Genomic DNA, 23,339 nt, shown 5'->3' with positions numbered 1-23,339 from the left:
CCAGGTTAGCCGGGAAGTAGTGTTGGGTAAATTGAATGGATTAAAGGCCGATAAATCCCCAGGGCCAGATAGGCTGCATCCCAGAGTACTTAAGGAAGTAGCTCCAGAAATAGTGGATGCATTAGTAATAATCTTTCAAAACTCTCTAATAGCAAAAGGATAACGAGGGATAAAATTGGTCCATTGGAGAGACAGAGTGGACAGCTATCTGCAGAGCCAAAAGAGATGGGGGAGATATTGAACAATTTTTTTTCTTCGGTATTCACCAAGGAGAAGGATATTGAATTATGTGAGGTAAGGGAAACAAGTAGAGTAGCTATGGATACTATGAGGTTCAAAGTAAAAGAAGTACTGACACTTTTGAAAAATATAAAAGTGGATAAGTCTCCAGGTCCTGACAGGATATTCCCTAGGACATTGATGGAAGTTAGTGTAGAAATAGCCGGGGCTATGACAGAAATATTTCAAATGTCATTAGAAAAGGGAATAGTCCCCGAGATTGGTGTACTGCGCATGTTGTTCCATTGTTTAAAAAGGGTTCTAAGAGTAAACCTAGCAATTATAGACCTGTTAGTTTGACTTCAGTGGTGGGCAAATTAATGGAAAAGGTACTTAGAGATAATATATATATAAGCATCTGGATAAACAGGGTCTGATTAGGAACAGTCAACATGGATTTGTGCCTGGAAGGTCATGTTTGTCTAATCTTCTTGAATATTTTGAAGAGATTACTAGGGAAATTGATGAGGGTAAAGCAGTGGATGTTGTCTATATGGACTTTAGTAAGGCCTTTGACAAGGTTCCTCATGGAAGGTTGGTTAAGAAGGTTCAACTGTTGGGTATAAATGCAGGAATAGCAAGGTGGATTCAACCGTGGCTGAATGGGAGAAGCCAGAGGGTAATGGTGGATGGCTGTTTATCGGGTTGGAGGCAGGTGACTAGTGGGGTGCCTCAGGGATCTGTGTTGGGTCCTTTGTTGTTTGTCATGTACATCAATGATCTGGATGAAGGGGTGGTAAATTGGATTAGTAAGTATGCAGATGATACCAAGATAGGGGGTGTTGTGGATAATGAAGAGGATTTCCAAAGTGATTTAGGCCATTTGGAAAAATGGGCTGAAAGATGGCAGATGGAGTTTAATGCTGATAAATGTGAGGTGCTACACCTTGGCAGGACAAATCAAAATAGGACGTACATGGTAAATGGTAGGGAATTGAAGAATACAGTTGAACAGAGGGATCTGGGTATAACCATGCATAGTTCCTTGAAGGTGGAATCTCATATAGATAGGGTGGTAAAGAAAGCTTTTGGTATGCTAGCCTTTATAAATCAGAGCATTGAGTATAGAAGCTTGGATGTAATGTTAAAATTGTACAAGGCATTGGTGAGACCAAATCTGGAGTATGGTGTACAATTTTGGTCGCCCAATTATAAGAAGGATGTCAACAAAATAGAGCGAGTACAGAGGAGATTTACTAGAATGTTGCCTGGGTTTCAACAACTAAGTTACATAGATAGGTTGAATAAGTTAGGTCTTTATTCTCTGGAGCGCAGAAGGTTAAGGGGGGACTTGATAGAGGTCTTTAAAATGATGAGAGGGATAGACAGAGTTGATGTGGACAAGCTTTTCCCTTTGAGAATAGGGAAGATTCAAACAAGAGGACATGACTTCAGAATTAAGGGACAGAAGTTTAAGGGTAATATGAGGGGGAACCTCTTTACTCAGAGAGTGGTAGCGGTGTGGAATGAGCTTCCAGTGGAAGTGGTGGAGGCAGGTTCATTGGTATAATTAAAAAATAAATTGGATAGGCATATGGATGAGAAGGGAATGGAGGGTTATGGTATGAGTGCAGGCAGGTGGGACTAAGGGAAAAAAGGTTGTTCGGCACGGACTTGTAGGGCCGAGATGGCCTGTTTCCGTGCTGTAATTGTTATATGGTTGTTATATGGTACAGGGCCAAGACTCAACAGAGGTGCATTACCTCTCTACCACTTTTATTTATTTCACAGTCAAGGTTGTTTTGGTTAATGATAGTTGGTGTGACATACAAGGGGGTTTGACCGAACACATGGTTGTTGCCCTGTGGGTCTATGGAATCAGGTTCACATCAGGTCCTTGCATTCAGGTCTCCACATAGTAGCACATTTCCCTGGGCCTGGAAATGATTGATGTCCCTGTGGAGAGTTTCAAATATATCCTCTTCAAAATATGGCGATTCTGTTGGGGGTATGTAGGCAGCACATCTTTTCCAATTATTCCAATTTTTTAATCTAGTTTCAACCATATATGTGATTTCCCCTGTTTTATTGATGTAATGTGACTGTCTAGTTCTTTGTACCACACCAAGACCCCCCCAGAGGTTCTGCCCTTATGTATATCAGTAGCTTTTACTGAGGGCACCATGACTTCATGGTACCCTGAGGGACAGTGAATGAACGTATCCTTTCCATACCATGTTTCTGTTAATATCATTATATCAGTGTCTTCTATAGACTTTAGGAACTCAGGGTTCCCTGTCTTCATCCTGAAGGTTGAAGAGTAGAGACCCTGGATATTCCAGCAGCCTATATGGAATGAACTCATTTATTTTGTATTTATATTCTCTTCTTTTTTAGTTTAAATAAAACCTATTTTGTGGGACGGGTGCGAAAACACTAGTTTTTTCTATAATTGGGGAATGTTAGGTACAGTTTTGTATGCCATGGTAAGGCAGACTCGTAATGCCACCTAGTAATAATAACTATATTAATAATCAATATCAACAGTGTTAATATTAATATCAACAAAATCCACAGTACTAATTCAGTGCAATCATATCAACAATATCATCAGTACTAATTCAGTGCAATCATATGCTGTTTTTATCAGTCACTCGGAAGACTCTTTATATATTTGAAACCTTTGTTACCATAGGAGGTGGGAACATAGGGTGTGCAGCAGCTGCCTGATCTCTCCCATCTCCGAGGTGATCTGCGGCTGTGGCTGGAGTGATGAGCTGGGGGCAATGGCGGCCCTGGCTGGGCTGTTCTGACTCCTCGCAGTTTGGCGGGTGGTCCTGACATGGTGGGGGGGAGGGAGTCCAGATTGGCCTCTTGGATTCCATTGATCGAGGGGGTGGGAAGGTTACGTCCCAGGGCAGTATATTTGAGGGTCTTTGCAAAGACCCTCACCCCCTGTCTGTTTAGATGTACTCCATCATGGAGGTCCCATGTACCGATGGTCGGATGGTGGGCCACTTGGACATTAGGGAGGGCGGCACATCCTCTGCTGATCTCCATGTTGGTATTGTGGATCACATGGGGTAGGGTATCCGTCCTGGGGAGCAGGGTAGATATCACAATCCTCGATTCAGGGAATTCCTTGCTGGCCTTTTCTGCCATCCTCGTTATTGCCCCAGCAGTACGATGGCGTAAGGTGTGCAAGGCATTCGTGTCTGTATGGATCACGAGGTGTTGAGGGCTCCCGATGGTGTCTTTGCTCAAGAACCTCATTGCCTGGTCTGTGGTGCTGCACCTTTTGACTAATACCTGGCGACCTGGGAACAGCCTCTGGGGGTCCAGAAACTTCCTGTTGGAATCAGTCACTCTCTCTGTCTCTCTCTATGTATCCGTCTATGTCTCTGTTTATGTCTCTGTCTCTGTCTCTGACTGTCTCTCTCTCTCTCTCTCTCTCTCTGTCTCTCTGTGTCTCTCTGTCTGTCTCTGTCTCTCTCTGTCTCTCTCTGTCTCTCTCTGCAAAGGGTACAGAGAAGATTTATGAGGATGTTGCCAGCAGGCACGGAAATCACTATCAAAATATGGAGGGGACAGGGGGAACACAATTTCTTGGCGGGCGTGCGCGCATGCTCACACTCGCACGCGAGGCTTCGGAGGCCCAATTCTGCGCTAAATGCAGCTCAACTCTGCCTGTCTCGCCGGATTAACCTACAGCCCTGCCTGGACTGACGGGACACCAGCGCTGCTTCTCCGTGCTGGCTGTAAACCTGGGCCATAATTCCCGCAAGTCCAGGCAGGGCTGTAGGTTAACTTGGAGCAACAGGCAGAGTTGAGCTGGGTTTAGCGCTGCTTCTGTGTGCTGGCTGTGGGTACAGCTCCCATCAGAATCCCGACGTCTCTCGCCACCCTCGGGCGTGGTGGGGAGGGGCACTCGGCCGGAGAGCCGGGATTGATCCTGGCTGTGGATGAGGCTCAGGTCTGTGCCGAGAGTGTTTTGGCACGTCTCCCACCTCCAATCACCGCGCTCTTTCCTCAGTCCCACCCCCCTACTTCTGTCTCTGACCGACACTTCCCTCCTCCAATGATTGCGCTGAATCATCATCGCCTGCTGACCGACGTCTCTCTCGTCCAATTGGATCCCTCGATCAGCAGTCCCACCCCCACTGTCTCGCGGAAAGCGGAGATTTCACCAGGTTGTTTAAAATCTGGATTACAAAAAATTAGGGTGGGGATCCTACCTTACGTCTCAAAACAGGGGAAAGACGTGCCGGAGGATGTAGTTGAGGCAGATACTATCACAATGTTTAAGAAACAGTTAGACAGGTACATGAATAGGGCAGGTTTAGAAAGATATTGACCAAACGTGGGCCGGTGGGACATGTTGGTCGCTGTGGGCAAGTTGGGCCTGATTCTAGGACTATGTCAGAGATTCCAGAATTCAGCTTTAGTCAGCATTTCTGGAGAATGTGTATCCTACATCACCATAGGTGCTGCTTGACCAGCTGAGTTACTCCAGCACTTTGTACTTATCCATGTTCTCCAGAGATGCTACCTGACCTGCTGAGTTACTCCAGCATTCTGTGGCTTGTAGAACACAGTTCTCAGATTCTATGAAGTTTCCCCTCAACCTCCGACGTTCCAGAGATACCAACCCAAGTCTGACCAACCTCCCTGTAGCTGAAACCCTCTAATCCCAGCAACATTCTGGTAAACCCCCTCTGTACCCTCTGCAACCTGTCCCTGTAGCTGAAACCCTCTAATCCCGGCAACATTCTGGTAAACCTCCTCTGCACGCTCTGCAACCTGTTCCTGTAGCTGAAACCTTCTAACCAAGACAGCATTCTGGTAAACCTCCTCTGCACTCGCTTCAAAGCCACATCTTTCCTGTAACGGGGCAACCAGAACTGCACGCAATGTTCCAAATGCGGTCTGACCAACGTCCGAGAGCTGCATCATGATTCCCTGACTCCTGTATTCAATGGCCCAACTGATGAAGGCATGTATACATACACCTTCTTTACCACTCTATCTACTTGCGCTGCCACTTTCAGTGTGCTGTGAACTTGGACCCCAACTTCCCTCTATGCATCAACGCTGTTCAGGGTCTTGCCATTTAACTGTATACTTTCCCCTTACATTTGACCTCCCAAAGTGCAAGTCAGGAGTGTGAGGGAATGCTCCCGCTTGCCCCGGGTGGAGGAAGTCCGTGCACACCACATCCGCCACATCACCTCTCCACCATCTACAGCCACAAAAGACAGTGAAGGTCAATTCGTAGGGTACGTAGGAGTTTGTGGATGTCGCGTAGCGGTTCGTACGAGTAATGGTGGGTACTCGGAATATCCGGTAAATTTGTGACGTTTTTTCAACTGAAAAATGTCCACGAGTAAAAAAATACTCGTGATTACTTTTTATTTTTACGAGCTCCTATGTACCCGCTACGTACATTACAGGAGCACGAATCAGGGGAGAACTCTTGAATTACCTTGTACAGTGGGACAGGCCCTTTAGATTTAGCTCTTCGGGCCAATAGAATCAAGGGATATGGGAATCAAGAAGACCAAGGAGCTCATTGTGGACTACAGAAGATCTTGGGGTGACACGTACACCCCCATCCATGTTAACGGGACGGAGGTGGAGCGTGTTTCCAGCTTCAGGTTTCTGGGGGTCAACATCTCTGATGACCTCTCTTGGACCCACAATACCTCTACTCTTGTCAAGAAGGCTCACCAGCGTCTTCTTCCTGAGGAGACTGAAGATGGTCCATCTGTCTCCTCAGATTCTGGTGAACTTCTACCGATGCACCATCGAGATCATCCTTACTAACTGTATCACAGTATGGTATGGCAACTGCTCTGTCTCCGACCGGAAAGCATTGCAGAGGGTGGCGAAAACTGCCCAACGCATCACTCCCCTCCATTGAGTCTGTCCTGAGCAAGCGATGTCTGCGAAGGGCGCGCAGCATCGTCAAGGAATGCTCTCACCCCAACCACAGACTGTTTACCCTCCTCCCATCTGGGAGGCGCTACTGGTCTCTCTGTTGCCTAACCAGCAGGTTCAGGAACAGCTTCTTCCATGCTCTTGTTACCCTACTGCACTCTGCACCTTAGTGATTGCCAGTCACCCCCCCCCCCCCCCTCGGATATTCCTTCCCCCAGTGACTGATCTCTCCCCCCCCCCCCCGAAATTTGCACTACTGCTACTGTTTATTCACATATATATATTTTACTGTTCCATTATTCTGTGTTCGCACTTCTGGGTGAGATGCAAACTGCATTTCGTTGTCTCTGTAGTTGTACACTGCACAATGACAATAAAGTTTGAATCTGAATCTGAAAAAGCAGGAACGGGGTACCGATTTTAGATGATCAGCCATGATCATATTGAATGGCGGTGCTGGCTCGAAGGGCCGAATAGCCTACTCCTGCACCTATTTTTTTTTTTTTAAGTTTCTATGCACCTCCTGAAACATTTTGTATGTTTCAGTAGGTACGGTGAAAAGCTTGGTTTTGCATGGTATCCAACCAGATCAAATAATACTGCACAGAAATACAATCGTCAAACTCAAGTACAATAGGTAGAGCAAAGGAGAAGATACTGAGTGCAGAATAAATGTTGCATTGCAGCGCATTAGTTCCAGAGACAAAGTCCAATATCCGCAATGGGGTAGAGTAGAATGCAAGTTTATGGAAGAAGCCTGAAAACAGAGGGGAAGAAGCTGATCCCTTGTCTGGTGGTGCACGCTATTAAGCTTCTGTATCTGCTGCCTGCTGGGAGGTGAGTGGTGGCGGGGGATCAAGGGGGAAGGCAGGGTGTAGTGAGGCCGAAAGATTGTTTAGAGACCAAATCTCTCTCTAACGCAGGGTGAAGGAGGTGGAGAAGGCAAATGAGGCCCTGGCTGTGGAAACATTGCTCATCTCTGATCATCTTTTCAGGTACAAAATTTCATCTTCCGTCCCTCCCCCTCCTTCCCCCAATCTCTTTCCACCCTCTCATCCCCTGCCATCTCTCTCCCCCTCCCATCCCCCCATCCCATCGCCCCATCTCCCTCCCCCTCCCCATCTCTCTCCCCTCCCCTCCCCATCTCTCCCCTCACCCCCCATCCCCACATCTCTCTCCCCCCCCCATCCCCCATCTCTCTCCCTCCCCCCTCCCCTCCCCCATCTCTCTCCCCCTCCCATCCCCACATCTCTCTCCCCCCTCCCATCCCCACATCTCTCTACACCTGGAGCACCGGGCCCATATCCCAGTCATTGTATCCCATTCTGAGAGCACCGCTCCCTTTTCCGAGTTCCGTAACCCACCTCAGGAACACTGCGCAGGATTCCCTGTCCCCAGGTCCCGCACCTGGAGCACCGCGCCCATTTCCCCGTCTCCGTATCCCACACTGGGAACTCCGGGCACTGTTCCCGGTCTCTGTATCCCACACAGGGAGCAACTTGCAATGTTCCCAGTTTTGCATCCCACATGCGCCCGTTTCATGGTCTCCGATCCGACACTGGGAGAACAGAGCATGGTTCCTGGTCTCCCACACCGGGAGAACAGCGCATGGTTCCTGGTCTCCGTATCCCACACCGGGAGAACAGCGCATGGTTCCCGATCTCCGTACTCCCAGGACTGACCCACACTGGGACCACCAAGCATGGTGTATCTGTATCCCACATTGGAAGTACATGCATGAATCCCAGTTGTTGTGTCCCACACTGGGAGTACATGCATGGTTCCCGGTCTCTGTATCCTTGGAACAGATCCACTCTGAGAGCACAGTGCACAGTTCCCAGACTCCTTATCCCACACCGGGTCTCCTTATCCCACACGCACGATTATCAGTCTCTGTATCCCTTACCAGGAGCATGGTGCACAGCTCCCAGTCTCCATATGGGAGCACAGTGCATGGTCCCCAGATTCCATATCACTAGGTCAGACCCACCGGTACCGGGACCACCATGCACCAGAGATATGAAGATAGGGAACCATGCTGTGGTGTGTGATATACAGACTTGGAACCCTGCGAGGTGCTCCCGTTATGTGATACAGAGGTGGAGAACCATGCACACTGCTCCCAGTGTGGAAAACGGAGACCGGGGACTATTCACAGTACTGCCAGTGTGGAATACAGAGACAGGGAACTGTGCACAGTGCTCCCGGTGGTGGATACAGAGACCGGCAAATGTGCATGTTGCTCCCGGTGGAGGAGACAGAGATTGGGAGACGGTGAAACATAGAAAATATGTGCAGGAGTAAGCCATTCGGCCCTTCGAGCCTGCACCGCCATTCAATATGATCATGGCTGATCATCCAACTCAGTATCATGTACCTGCCTTCTCTCCATACCCCCTGATCCCTTTAGCCACAAGGGCGACATCTAACTCCCTCTTAAATATAGCCAATGAACTGACCTCAGCTACCTTCAGTGGCAGAGAATTCCACAGATTCACCACTCTCTGTGTGAAAAATGCTTTACTCATCTCGGTCCTAAAGGATTTCCCCCTTATCCTTATACTGTGACCCCTTGTTCTGGACTACCTCAACATCGGGAACAATCTTCCTGCATCTAGCCTGTCCAACCCCTTAAGAATTTTGTACGTTTCTATAAGATCCCCCCTCAATCTTCTAAATTCTAGCGTGTACAAGCCGAGTCTATCCAGTCTTTTTTCATATGAAAGTCCTGACATCCCAGGAATCAATCTGGTGAACCTTCTCTGTGCTCCCTCTATGGCAAGAATGTCTTTCCTCAGATTAGGAGACCAGAACTGTATGCAATACTCCAGGTGTGGTCTCACCAAGACCCTGCACAACTGCAGTAGAACCTCCCTGCTCCTATATCAAATCCTTTTGCTATGAATGCTAACATACCATTCGCTTTCTTCACTGCCTGCTGCACCTGCATGCCTACTTTCAATGACTGGTGTACCATGACACCCAGGTCTCGTTGCATCTCCCCTTTTCCTAATCGACCACCATTCAGATAATAGTCTACTTTCCTGTTTTTGCCACCAAGGTGGATAACCTCACATTTATCCACATTATACTGCATCTGCCATGCATTTGCCCACTCACCCAGCCTAACCAAGTCACCTTGCAGCCTCCTAGCATACTCCTCACAGCTAACACTGCCCCCCATCTTCGTGTCATCCGCAAACTTGGAGATGTTGCATTCAATTCCCTCGTCCAAATCATTAACATATATTGTAAATAGCTGGGGTCCCAGCACTGAGCCTTGCGGTACCCCACTAGTCACTGCCTGCCATTCTGAAAAGGACCCGTTTACTCCTACTCTTTGCTTCGGTTCCTTTGCTTCGGATAACAGGTCCTTTTCAGAATGGTGCTGCTGGTGAGGGATACGGAGCCTGTGAACTGCCTGCTGCTCCTGAAATGGGTTACAGAGGTGGGGAATCGTACACGGTGCCCCGGGTGTGGGATATGGACATCAGGAACTGTGCGTAGTGCTCTTGCTGAGGGTCACAGTCACCGGGAACCATGCACAGTACTGAACATGCGCTGAAAAGATCGGGAATCTTCCCCCACCATTCACGATCTTTCTCACTGTAAATAGGAGCCAGGACATTGCGAAGCGGAGTCGCTACGTGAGGCTGGTGGACAGTGTACGAGACAACGGTGGGACAGTGAGGTGAGGAGTGGGCTCGCGGCATGCGGGGGAATGGGGCATGATGGGGGGGGGGGGGGAGAGAGACTCCTAGAGAGTCGACACACCTGTTCACCCTCACGGGGAAAACCTCCCCCCTTCCCCAGGAGCTCTGATTGGACATTTTAGTCAGTTAATGGATCAGGAGCTTGGGTCAGTTAACGGAGTGGGAGCTCTGATTGGACGCTTGTGTCAGTTATTGAACCGGGTGATTTAATTGGATGGTTTGGGTCAATTAATGGACTCTGATTAGACAGTTGGATGGTTCAGGAGCTCGGATTGGATGCAACGGACATTTGATGGATTGGAGGATGTAACATGGAAAATAGGTGCAGGTGGAGGCCATTCGGCCCTTCGAGGCAGCACCGCCATTCATTGTGATCATGGCTAATCGCCCCCAATCAGTAACCCGTGCCTGCCTTCTCCCCATATCCCCTGATTCTACTAGCCCCTAGAGCTCTATCTAACTCTCTCTTTGATGTGGCCTCCACTGCCCTCTGTGACAGGGAATTCAACAAATTCACAACTCTCTGGGAGAAAAGGTTATTTCTCACCTCAGTCTTAAATGGCTTCCCCTTTATTCTAAGACTGTGGCCCCTGGTTCTGTCCTTTTATAATTTTATATGGTTTTATAAGAGACCGCCTCATCCTTCTAAATTCCAGTGAATACAAGCCTAGTATTTTCAATCTTTCCTCATATGACAGTCCCGCCATCCCAGAGATCAATCATGTGAACCTACGCTGTACTGCCCCAATCACAAGGATGTCCTTCCTCAAATTAGGAGACCAAAACTGTACACAATACTCCAGGTGTGGTCTCACCAGAACCCTATACAACTGCAGAAGAACCTCTTTACTCCTATACTGAAATCCTCTTGTTAAGAAGGCCAACATTTCATTAGCTTTCTTTACTACCTGTTGTACCTGCACGCCAACTTTCAGTGACCGGTGTACAAGGACACCCAGGTCTCGCTGCACCTCCCCCTTACCTAACCTAACCACATTGAGATAATAATCTGCCCCCTTGTTTTTGCCACCAAAGTGGATAACATCACATTTATCTATATTATACTGCATCTGCCACGCATATGCCCACTCACTCAACCTGTCCAGGTCACCCTACAATCTCCTAACATCCTCCTCACAGTTCACTGCCACCCAGCTTTGTGTCATCTTGGTAGTGTTGCTCCTAATTCCCTCTTCCAAATCATTAATATTTTTGGTAAATATATATGCCCCAACAGAGAACCTTGCGGCACTCCACTGCCTGCCATTCTGAAAAGGACCCGTTCACTCCTACTCTTTGCTTCCTGTCTGCCAACCAATTTTCTATCCACGTCAACACCCTACCCCCAATATCATGTGCTCTAATCATCTTACCAGTCTCCCGTGCGGGACCTTATCAAATGCTTTCTGAAAGTCTCGATACACTACATACACTGACACCCCTTCATCCATTTTACTTGTCACATCGTCAAAGAATTCCAGAAGAATAGCCAAGCATGATTTTCCTTTCATGAATCCATGCTGACTTGGACTAATCCTTGTCGGGTACGTCGAACAATCCTTGTTCAATACATACCAGGGCCCCATCCCCGACCTCTACCTCCGTTACATCGACGACTGCTTTGGTGTCACCTCCTGCACCCACACACAACTGACTGACTTCATCCACTTCACCACCAACTTCCATCCGGCACTCAAATACACCTGGACTATTTCTGACACTTCCCTACCATTCCTTGACCTCACTATTTCCATTGCAGGTGATAGACTTCTGACCGACTATAAACCCACTGACTCCCATGGCTATCTGGACTACACGTGTTTCCACCCTGCTTCCTGTAAGGACTCCATCCCCTACTCCCAATTCCTCCGTCTACGCCACATCTTCTCCCAGGATGAGGCGTTCCACACCAGGGCATCTGAAATGTCCTCATTCTTCAGGGAATGGGGGTTCCCCATCTCCACCATAGATGAGGCTCGCACCAGGGTCTCTTCCATCCCCCGCAACACTGCTCTCTCTCCCCATCCCCGCACATGCAACAAGGGCAGAGTCCCCCTAGTCCTCGCCTTTCACCCCACCAGCCGTCACATACAACAAGTAATCCTCCGTCAGTTTCGCCACCTCCAACGTGACCCCACCACTTGCCACATCTTCACATCTCCCCCATGTCTGCCTCCCTCCACAACTCCCTTGTCAATTCTTCCCTTCCCTCCCGTACCACCCCCTCCCCGGGCACTTTCCGTTGCAACTGCAAGAAATGCAACACCTGTCCCTTTACCTCCCCCCTCGACTCCATTCAAGGACCCAAGCAGTCGTTCCAGGTGCGACAGAGGTTCACCTGTATCTCCTCCAACCTCATCTACTGCATCCGCTGCTCTAGATGTCAGCTGATCTACATCGGTGAGACTAAGCAGAGGTTGGGCGATCTTTTCGCCGAACACCTCCGCTCGGTCTGCAAGAACCTACCTGACCTCCCGGTGGCTCACCACTTCAACTCACCCTCCCATTCCCCGTCCGACCTCTCTGTCCTGGGTCTCCTCCATGGCCAGAGTGAGCAACACCGGAAATTGGAGGAACAGCATCTCATATTACGCTTGGGAGTCTGCATCCTACGGGCATGAACATTGAATTCTCCCAATTTTGTTAGCCCTTGCTGTCTCCTCCCCTTCCTCAGCCCTTGGGCTGTCTCCTCCCATCCCTCAGCCCTTGGGCTCCTCTTCCTCCTTTTTCTTTCCTTCTCCCCGCCACCCCCTATCAGTCAAAAGAAGGGTTTCGGCCCGCAACGTTGCCTATTTCTATCGCTCCATAGATGCTGCTGCACCCGCTGAGTTTCTCCAGCATTTTTGTGTACCTCGGACTAATCATTTTACTGCTATCCAAATGCTCCATTATTACCTCTTTAATAATTGACTCCAGCACCTTTCCCACCACTGAAGTCAGGCTAACTGGTCTATAATTCCCCGTTTTCTCTCTCGCTCCTTTCTTGAAAAGTGGGATAACATTAGCTATGTAATTGGATAATTTGACTCAATTAATGGACCAGGAACAGTGATTGGACAGTTGGATCAATTATTTGGTCAAGAATTCTGATGGGGCGGTTGCGTGGTTAATGGACCAGGAGTTCTGATTGGACAGTTAGGTGGATATCGGTTGAGAGCTGTGATTGGATGTTTGACTCCAAAAACGCGTGTTTGATCCCGATCTCTAACATTGTGGATGGAGTGTGCTGGGGGAGTGTTCAGTTCAGTTCATTGTCCCAGGTACGGTGCAATGATTTTGTTGCATGCTAACCAGCCAGTAGAAAGGCAATACATGTTTACAGTCGATAAGGAAATAATGTTTAGTGCAATGTATAGCCTCTAAAGACCGATCAAAGATAATCTGAGTGTCACCAATGAGGTAGATTGTAGTTCAGCACTGCTTTCTGGTTGTGTTAGGATGGTTCAGTTCCCTGATAACAGCTGGGAGGAAACTGTCCCTGGATCTGGAGGTGTCCGATTTCACACTTCTAATACCTTTTGCCTGATGGAAGAGGGGAGAAGAGGGAATGGTCAGGGTGTGACTTGTCCTTGGTTATGTTGCTGGCCTTGCCGAGGCAGCGTGAGGTATAAATGGAGTCAATGGAAAGGAGGTTGGTTTGTGTGATGGTCTGGGCTGCGTCCACAATTTGCTGTAATTTATTGCGGTCTTGGATGGAGCTGTTCCCAAACCAAGCTGTGCTATATCCCAATAAGTTGGTGAAAGTTGTTGGGGACATGCCAAACTTCCTAAGTCTTTGGAAGTAGAGGTGTTAATGTGTTTTCTTGGCCTTTGCTTCAATATGGGTGGTCCAGGAGAAGTTGTTGGTGATATTGACTTCTAGAAATTTGAAGTTTTCAACCATCTGTACTTCGGCACCGTCAATACATCACTATCTCCTTTGTCTTGCTGACATTGAGAGAAAGGTTGTAATCTCGACACCAGGACACAAGGTTCTCAATCACCTTCCTGTACTCCATGCTATCATTATTTAATAACTGGCCCACAATGGTGGTGTTGTCTGTGAATTTGAAAATTGAATTAGATTTGTACATAGAGTCATACAGTGTGGAAACAGACCCTTCGGCCCAACTTGCTCACACCGGCCAACATGTCCCAGCTACACTAGTCTCGCCTGCCCTATTTGGCCCATATCCTTCCAAACCTGTCCTATCCATGTACCTGTCTAACTGTTTCTTCAATATTGGGATAGTCCCTGCTTCAAATACCTCCTCTGGCAGCTTGAACCGTACACCAACCACCCTTTGTGTGAAAAAGTTACCACTCAGAGGAACGGAAGGAGTGACAGGTTTTCTCCCACACTCCAAAGATATGCAAATTTGTAGGTTAATTGGCTTCTGTAAATTGTTCCCAGTGTGTGTAGGATAGTGCTAGTGTGCGGGGTGACCACTGGTCAGCACGGACCTGGTGGACCGAAGGGCCTATTTCTGTGCTGTACCTCTAAAACAAAGTCCGAAGAGTGTCGACAGTATGATTCACCACCACTCTCCCCTCCACTCCCCATCCCCTTCCCTCCCCTCTCACTGTCCCTCTCTCACACAGGATGTTCTCCAGTCTTCATGTTTCTGGTGAACGTGAGTATAATTATCATCCATTAACAGACTGGGGGGAGGGTTGGAGGGACGACGGACGGACAGACAGGGGGTTGTCTCCATGGGGCAGATGGGGGGGAATGTACCTGGGGATGAATGATGGGGGGTAGAGTCATAGAGTGATACATTGTGTGGAAACAGGCCCTTAGGCCCAACTCGCCCACATCGGCCAACATGTCCCAGCTACACTGGTCCCACGTGCTTGGTCTATATCCCTCCAAACCTGTCCTATCCATGTACCTGCCTAACTGTTTCTTAAACGATGGGACAGTCCCAGCCTCAACTATCTCCTCTAGCAGCTTGTTCCATACACTCCATGTGGACAGACAAGGTGGATCTTTATAGGGGCGGACGGGGTGGGGGAAGTCCATATGGACAGACAGGAGGGGGGAGGGGGGACAGTGTCCATGGCAGCGTGGGATCTCCATGGGGATTGACGGGTGATCTCCAAGGGGACTGACAGGGCAGAATCCTCATAGGGCCAGACTGGGGGCACTATCCTTGGAGATGGAAGGGGTGGGGGGAGTGTAGGGCCGAGAATTAGAGAATCAACTGTAAACCTTTTTTCTCCCCTCCCTCTCTCTCGCTTCCCCCTCTTTTGCCTCCCCCCACTTTCTCTAACCCCTCATCTGCCCTCCCTCTCTCTCTCCCCAGAACTCAGTCAGCTGACCGGAGTCGCCGCCATCCTTAGATTCCCCGTTGCGGAACTCTCGGACCAAGAAGACGAAGATTCTGGATCAGGGAGCGACTAGACTGGGCGGGGAGTGAAAAGTCGAGAGACTGGAGAATCACCCACCTCCCCGGGACAGGTCGAGCCGAGATCTGCAGAGTGTCCCCGGGGATCTCGCCCGGTCAGGACTCTCCCCCTCCCCGCGTGCTGGGGTCGCCCTCCCTCACTCCCGGGATCGTACCCTTCCCACGTCTCGGATTAAAACCCGCCGCAAACTCAGCGAGACCCCACTCCCCGTGTCTTATTTCTTAGTCCCGTCGCGTTCAGAGCTTCCCGTCGTGGAATCCCGAGGTATTTGCCGACATTTCTGGCCTATCCCTGGGGAAGTCATAGAGAACTGCAAAGAAACAGGCCCTTTGGCCCACTTCGCCCAACATGCTCCATCTGCACTAGTCCCATCTGCCTACATTCGGCCCAAATCCCTGTAACCCTGTCCTATCCATGTATTTGTCTAACTGTATCTTAAACGTTGTGACAGAAACTTCCTCAACTGCCTCCTCTGGCAGCTTGTTCCATACACCCACCGCCCTCTGTGAAAAGGTTGCCCCTCAGGTGCCTATTAAATCTTTCCCCTCACCTTAACCAATGTCCTCCGGTTACCCTCTTGTGGGCAAGAGACTGTATTTACCCGATCCATACCTCTCATGAATTTGTGCTCATGAAATGATACAAAGCAGAAACTTGCCCACGCTGACCAACAAGCCCCATCTACACTAGAACCTGCCTCAACCGCCTCCTCCGGCAGCTGGTTCCAAACACCCACCTGTGTGGAAGAAGTTGCCCATCAGGTTCTTATGAAATCTTTCGCCCCTGTTAAGCTGGAAAGGGTGCAGAGAAGCTGTATGAGGATGTTGCCAGGATTCAAGGGGCTGAGCTACCGAGAGAGCTTGCTAGTTTAGGGCTGCACAGTGGCGCAGCAGGAGAGTTGCGGCCTTACAGTGCCAGAATCCCAGGCTTGATCCTGACCTTGGGTGCTGTCTGAGTGGAGTTTACAGATTCTCCCTTTGATTGCATGAACTTCCTCCGGGTGCTCTGGTTTCCTTCCACATTCCCAAGATGTGAAAGTTTGTAGGTTAATTGACCCTCTGCAAATTGCTCTCTACCGTGTAGAGTGGGGATGAGAAAGTGGGATAACATAGAACTAGTGTGAACGGGCGCTTGATGGTCAACGAGGAATCGGTGGGCCGAAGGGCCTGTTTCTGCATTGCAATCTATGAAGAAGGATCCCGATCTGAAACGTCGCCTCCATGTTCACCAGAGATGCTGCTGGACCCGCTGAGTTACTCCAGCACTTTGCACCTATCCATGTTCTCCAGAAATGCTGCCTGATCTTCTGTGTTACTAATGCACGGTGTCTTTTTTGTAAACCAGTTTCTGTATTTTGTTATCTGTACAATCTATGTCTTGATTTCTCTACCCTGGGGATAAAATACCCTTTTTATTCCCCATTCACCCTATCTATTCCCCTCATCGTTTTAAGCACCTCTTCAATACTCATCACCCTTCATGCTCATATATTCCACAGTATAAAGTCCTACCTTGCCCAACCTCTCCCTGTAGCCCTCTCCCTGTAGCCCTGTAGTCCTAGCAACTTCCTCGTAAATTGTAACTGCATCCTTATAACAGGGCGAACAAAATTGAACATAATACTCCCAAGTGCGACCTCGCCACTGTCTTGTACAACTGCAACATAACCTCCCAACTTCTATACTCAATATTCTGTTGAAGGTCAATGTGGCAAAAGCCTTCTTCGCACCCTACCTCAGGAAGGTTGGCAGCCTGCCGGCATTTACTGCACATCCCTCGGTGAGGGACCTCCGGGTACAAGGGTAGGATACACAAGCACACACACACTGAAAGGTGGGGAGTGTGGAGGAACACAGGAACCTCGGGGTATAAGCACACACACACACACACAGTTGATTGTCACATGTTCCAAGGTGCAATGAAAAGCTTTTGTTGCATCCTAACCAGTCAGAATGACAATAAGGAAGTGCTGAGGGACTTGCAGTTTGAGCGCTGCTGAGCTGCTTACATGAGGTGGTGAGTCCAGATGTTACATGATCTGGACTGCGCTTCACCTTTCTTTTTCTCTCTAGAGAAAAGGCGGGGAGCCCGCCAGCAGATCGATGAGCGGGCTCCCCGCCATCTGTCACAGATCCAGAAAAGATTAGTGCTTTAGTGCTTTCGTTCGGTTTTTTTACGGGACTGTTCTCTGCAGCTGGTTTTAGTGGAGAGGCTCAGCGGGTCCTGTGGGAGGGTCTACCGTCAGAAGATAAAGAGATGGTTGAACTCCTTGATGACCTGATACCATTGGAGGAGTTGAACGGTGCCCTGCACCAGCTCAGGAAGGGAAAGTCCCCAGGGCTGGATGGGCTGACTAGTGTAGAGCCTTCTGGGATGTCATAGGGGGAGGTCCTGGAGGAGACCCTGGCAACCGGGGAGATGCCCCTCTTGTGGCACAGGGCAGTCATCCTGATGTCCAAGAAGGGCAATCTCTGCCTGGTGAAACATAGAAAATAGGTGCAGGAGTAGGCCATTCGGCCCTTCAATATGATCATGGCTGATCATTCAACTCAGTATCCCGTACCTGCCTTCTCTCCATACCCCCTGATCCCTTTAGCCACAAGGGCCACATCTAACTCCCTCTTAAATATAGCACGAAATGAAGAACTGGCGGCAGGTCCCTCTCCTCAGCACAGAGTATGAAGTCTTTGCACAGGCAATAGAAAATCGCCTGGGTTCCGTGCTGTCCCAATTGATCCACCCGGACCGGTACTATACAGTCCCTGGACGGTACATTCAAGATAACATCCACCTGGTTAGGGACCTAATTCATCCATCCCAGGGGGCTGGTTGGTCTGGTGCTTTTCCAGCCCTCGATCAGGAGCAGGCATTTGACAGGGTACATCATAACTATCTTTTTAGGACGCTGCAGGCTTTTGGGTTTGGACCATATTTTGTAGCCCAGGTCCGGCTTTTGTATGCCACAGCGGAGTGTCTCGTAAAGGCGAACAGTTCGTTCTTTGCACGCAATTATTTCAGATGGGTGTATGCCAGGGGTGTTCCATGTCTGGTCAGTTGTATTTGGTCTGTGTGGAGCTATTCCTGTGTCTTCTTTGGAGGTGGTTGACAGGCCGACCTTTGCCAGGACTGTGGGTGGAGGTGGTTCCCTTGGCCTATGATTCAGATTCAATTTATGCCGATGATATGCTCCTTATGTTCAATAGACAGTAGGTACAGGAGTAGGCCATTTGGACCATTCAATGTGATCATGGCGGATCATCCACAATCAGTACCCCGTTCCTGCCTTCCCCCCATATCCCTTGACTCTGCTATCTTTAAGAGCCCTATCTAGCTATCTCTTGAAAGTATCCAGAGAAGCGGGCCTCCATCGCCCTCTGAGGCAGAGAATTCCACAGAGAATTCCAGGGTGAGGGACCTGGCTGGTGACCATCCCCTAAGGTATGTCAGGACCACACTGACATCCCAGATTTGGGTGTACCTGGGTCTGGGGGGATTAGAGTTGAATATGCCTCTCATGAGTTTGATCACCAGTGGGTGGGACCCTATGGCCTGTTGACCTGGTGCCTGAAGTAGGCTGACAGAGCACTTCTGGCTGTATTAATGGCGCTGTGGCTGAGTCCTTCATTGTGGTGAAGGCCTGCCAGGAACTTCAGTACATTGGTTATTGTCGTAGTTGAATATGTACTTCCTGTATTCGAACAGTATCTTTCCCACTTCTTGATGTTCGACAAGTATTGTTTCCTTGTGGACATGCGGTGGGATGCTGTCATTGTGTTGATAGTGCTTTCTGACAATCCCAAGCCCAGTAGTGGTGTTTTCATAATCTGCAACCCAGTAGTTTAATTTTATCGTGGCATGGTGGCTTATGCCTGATACCGGGTGAATTAATAAGTCAGGGCTGCTGGGGAAGGTTATTGGGGTTTCGATGGCCATGTCGAGGACCACTGGGAACCATGGCTGTGTAGGCCAGTCGGGTACTATCAAAATAGCTGAAGCAGAGTCCATTTGTATTTTTCGTAGTACCCGACTGATGAGGCAGAAGGGAGGAAAAGCATAAAAGAAGAATTTTCCCCTGTCCAGCGCGAATGCATCTATCGCTGCTGCCTCAGGGTCTAGTTCCCAAGCGACATACATTGGTACCTGGTGATTTAGTCTGGATGCAAACAGATCGATATCTGGCGTGCCATATTGCTTTGTAATTTTAGCAAATGCTTTGGGATTTAACATCCATTTGGTGTTATCATTGAATTTGCGTGACCTGGTGTCTGCCACTGTATTTAGCTTACTTGGTAGGTAAGTTGCTGATAGCCAAATATGTCTATCGACACACCATTGCCAGATTGTGTTGACCAAATTGTCACATGATATCGATTTTATTCCGCCCATATGGTTAATATAGGCCACCACCGTGGTATTATCTATTTGTAAACGTACATGCAAGTGGTGCATATTCATAGAATATGCTTTTAAACCATAAAAATCACCTAACATTTCCAGATAATTTATGCCCAGTGTCTGTAGTAAAGATGACTCTAGATTAGTCCATCTACCACCTGTGCTGGATATGGTATTAGTTGCTCCCCAGCCTTGAGCACTGGCATCTGTTTGTATATATAACGTTGGATTATTGATGACGATAGGGCTGGAACTATGCCAAACATTCCCTACCCACCATTGTAGTTCTGATATTGCTTCAATAGACAATTTCATGATTCGGTCAAAGTGACCTGCATGTCTTTTTAACGCCTGCACTTTTGCTCTTTGTAGGTTTTGATAGTGCAGAGGTCCAAATTGTGTAGCTGGAAATGCTGCTACTATTTTGCCAATTACTCTTGCCACTTGTCGAATGGTTGGCCGGTCTTCAACCATTAATTTGTTTCATGTTTGTGCCAATTCTGCTGCTTTTTCTTTTGGCAATGTTACAGACATGTGGACTGAGTTAATTGTGAATCCCAGACAGTCCATAGTTGTGGATGGCGTCAACTTAGATTTATCTGGATGTAAGACAAATCCCAAGGTTTCAAACAATTGTTTGGTAGCTGATACAGCTGATATGGCCAATTCCATGGTTTTGCCTACTATTAAGATATCATCAAGATATGCCTTGACAATATGTTTCTGTTTTCTTAATATTGCCAAGGCTGGTTTTAGTATCTTCGTAAACAATCTTGGGGGTGATGTTAGGCCATTAGGCAACGCTTTAAACTGCCATAGTTGCCCCATCCAGTTAAGTTTCAGGTATCTGCGATGATCCTTTTGAATGGGCACTGAATAGTAGGCATCTTTTAAGTCGATGCTTGCCATAAAGTATCCTTTGGAAATCAGTTGTTTGGCAGTTACAAATGTTTCCATTTTGAAATGTATATACTTAACAAACGTATTTAGTGAGGTCAAGTCAATGATGATGCAACATCCACCATCTTTTTTAGTTTTAGTAAATATATTTGAGACAAATTCCAAAGGTTCATGTTTGGTTTTCTCAATGATACCCTTTGTAAGTAACCTCACCAGTTCTGCTTAACCCTCTAGTTTTTCTTTAACTGAGATGGTAAAGACCCTTTGGGGTGTGTGCTGAACTGGTGGCATGTTTTCTTGAACAAATTCTATTTTGTAACTGTTGAGTATATATATATATATCATTCGTGATAGACCTCCATGCTTCCACAAACAGGTGTAATCTCCCCCCTGTTAGTATAGATCCCCCACTTTTTATATGCTGGTAGGAACCAGACCCACCTACCTCCATGGTTATGGGTGCGATCCCTTCTTCTGTTTCTTCGTTGGACAATGTGTTGTCGGATGTGCTGCTGGTTGGGGGTGGCGCATTTTCCATGGGGCCCTGGCCTAAAAAAGGCTTTCGGGGATGGTATGCGGACCTCGAGCTTTCACCAGTACCATGAGGTTGACGTCGATTGGTAGAAGCGGTGGGGTACTGCCGTTTGGGTTTTGTGGGTCTGCTCGTTCCGGGGCCTGTCCTCATGAGGCCAATTGTTTTGGACTCTTTTTCCAGGTTTTGGACTCTTCTTCCAGGTCTTTTACTGTTTTGGAGAGGTCCTTACCAAAAAGCAGGATTTGAGGCTCTGAGGCTGATGTTTTGCACAATCCCGTAAATTTGGGGTTGAGGGCAGGTCATGGAGCATTTGCTCCATGAGCCGCTCCATGCGGCTCAGGCGGCTGTCTCTGCTGCTCTCGGGCGGTGAGACCTCCACGTCGGAGTTGTCGGATGTAACCGGCCGGTTGGTCTTCCATTTCGATTTACCTCCAGTCCGCTGCTCAGGCTGCGCTAACGGTACTGGGCTCGGCTTGGTATAATGAATAGCGGACCGCAGAGTGTGCGGTCCTGCTGCCTCTCGCCCCCCACTGATGGAACGCTCCTCTGTTGGAGTCGAACGGGGGGCGGTCTTTTTTGCTTGTCTCGCTTTGTTCATTTTCTCCAGTTGTCTCGACCTGGCGTGAACAAAGCAAAGCGAAGTTTTCTAATACGACCTCAAGAGTAAACTTACCTGACAGTCCGTCTATTTTAAGCTGTAGCAGAAGCGCCCTGTACTCCCGTACGTCGCTGTTGCACTGCGTGAACGCTCATGTCGCGCATGCATGCTGGACGGGATCTTCACGTAGTCACTCACGTGACTCCGAAGAAAAATGCATTACTGGAAAATTGGTCAATTGAATGCCCACATTACCAGTGGCTGGAGTAACTTTCGAAGAGAGAAATAGTGGTTTCTGATTCGTAGGATATTTTCTAACCAATAACAGAGGCGAACCCCACTGCCATTAAGGCAGAAGCATAATCGGATCTATTAGGAGTGAATTCAGGGGCCATAGTAATTATAAGGGGAGGCATATCAAATTTCCACCGACCCTGGTTGTGTGGCAATAAATTATATCTTATCTTATATACGACCGAGCGTGTATCAATGAAAATATTTGTTTCAGTAATACCATAGGCATCCACTTCTGAACTATGGATGTCATACCGGGTCACGTGTTCACTACAAATGCGGAACCAATGGGTGAAAAATTACGAAAACGTGAACTGGGATCATACCCTCGTGTATGAGGTTTGGAGCCTGTTTCTGGAGTTGCAATGGCTGATGTCCAATAACAGAGTTGCCTCATTACTACTGGGGATCATCAGTGTACTTATTCGGACAAGCAAGTGGTAGATGGAAATGAAGGGCGTCAGTCATTCAACGGCAGGATATTATGGGTTCCAGTTCCAGGGATCAGAGTAAATCAATGAGGCTCATGCCTCCGAACCCGTTCCACTGTACACTAACCATCTATCGGTGATCTATAGATAATTTTAATGGAGTGACCAAATTATTTCTCAGTCATATTAGATGGTTGTTGAAAGGGGTACACAACATGAGGTAAGGGAGCTGCGATGTAAAAATAGAATACGTCTGGCATGCCTGACAGAAAAATACTCTAATCTAGCACAAATACTGTCACAACAATTAATAATGCGAATATTAGAATGAGGGGACTGTGGCTGACAAGGGAAGTCAAGGGCAGAATAAAACCAAAGTAGAAGGTAGATAACATTGCAAAGATTAGTGGGAAGCCAGAGTATTTTGGAGCTTTTAAAGAACAACAGAAGGTAAATAAAAAGGCAAGATGGGGAGAAAAGGTGAAATACGACGGTAAGAATGTCAATAATATAAAATAGGATAGCAAGAGTTTCTTCAGATATATAAAGAGTAAGAAAGAATCAAGAGTGGACATTGGACCACTGGAATAGTGCAGGAGATGTGATAATGGGGAATAAAGAAATGGCAGAAGAATAAATTACTTTCTTTGAGAGAGAAATTCAAGAGAGTCAGGAGGTGGAAGTTAGTGAAGTGGCGATTAGTAAGAATATGCTTGGGAAACTGAAAGATCTGAAGGTGAATAGGTTACCTGGGCTGGATGTAGTGCAGCCAGGGTTCTGAAAGAGGTGGTAGACAAAAGTGTCTAGGTTGCAGCAGCATCTATGGAGCGAAGGAAATAGGCAACGTTTCGGGCCGAAACCCTTCTTCAGACTCTTCAGAAAGAGGTGGCTTTAAAGATTATGGATGCATGAAGAGTAATATTTCAAGA

General features: G+C 48.0%; 1 protein-coding gene across 1 annotated transcript in view; it reads left to right on the top strand.

Moving 5' to 3' along the window:
• The window catches only part of pelo (pelota mRNA surveillance and ribosome rescue factor), a 46,493-nt gene extending 31,044 nt beyond the window's left edge, over nt 1–15,449 (top strand). Inside the window, exons 10-13 of the mRNA XM_055666175.1 lie at nt 7,080–7,151; nt 9,773–9,847; nt 14,451–14,482; nt 15,155–15,449. Of these exons, the coding sequence (XP_055522150.1) occupies nt 7,080–7,151; nt 9,773–9,847; nt 14,451–14,482; nt 15,155–15,252 (277 nt within the window). The 3' untranslated portion in view covers nt 15,253–15,449. The remainder of the gene's footprint in view (nt 1–7,079; nt 7,152–9,772; nt 9,848–14,450; nt 14,483–15,154) is intronic.
• The last annotated feature ends 7,890 nt before the right edge of the window (nt 15,450–23,339 follow it).

Source organism: Leucoraja erinacea, unplaced genomic scaffold (assembly GCF_028641065.1).
Source record: "Leucoraja erinacea ecotype New England unplaced genomic scaffold, Leri_hhj_1 Leri_206S, whole genome shotgun sequence".
NCBI classification, from domain to species: domain Eukaryota; kingdom Metazoa; phylum Chordata; class Chondrichthyes; order Rajiformes; family Rajidae; genus Leucoraja; species Leucoraja erinaceus.
The sequence above is the reverse complement of the archived record's forward strand: the minus strand, read 5'-3'. Positions and strand labels throughout refer to the sequence as shown.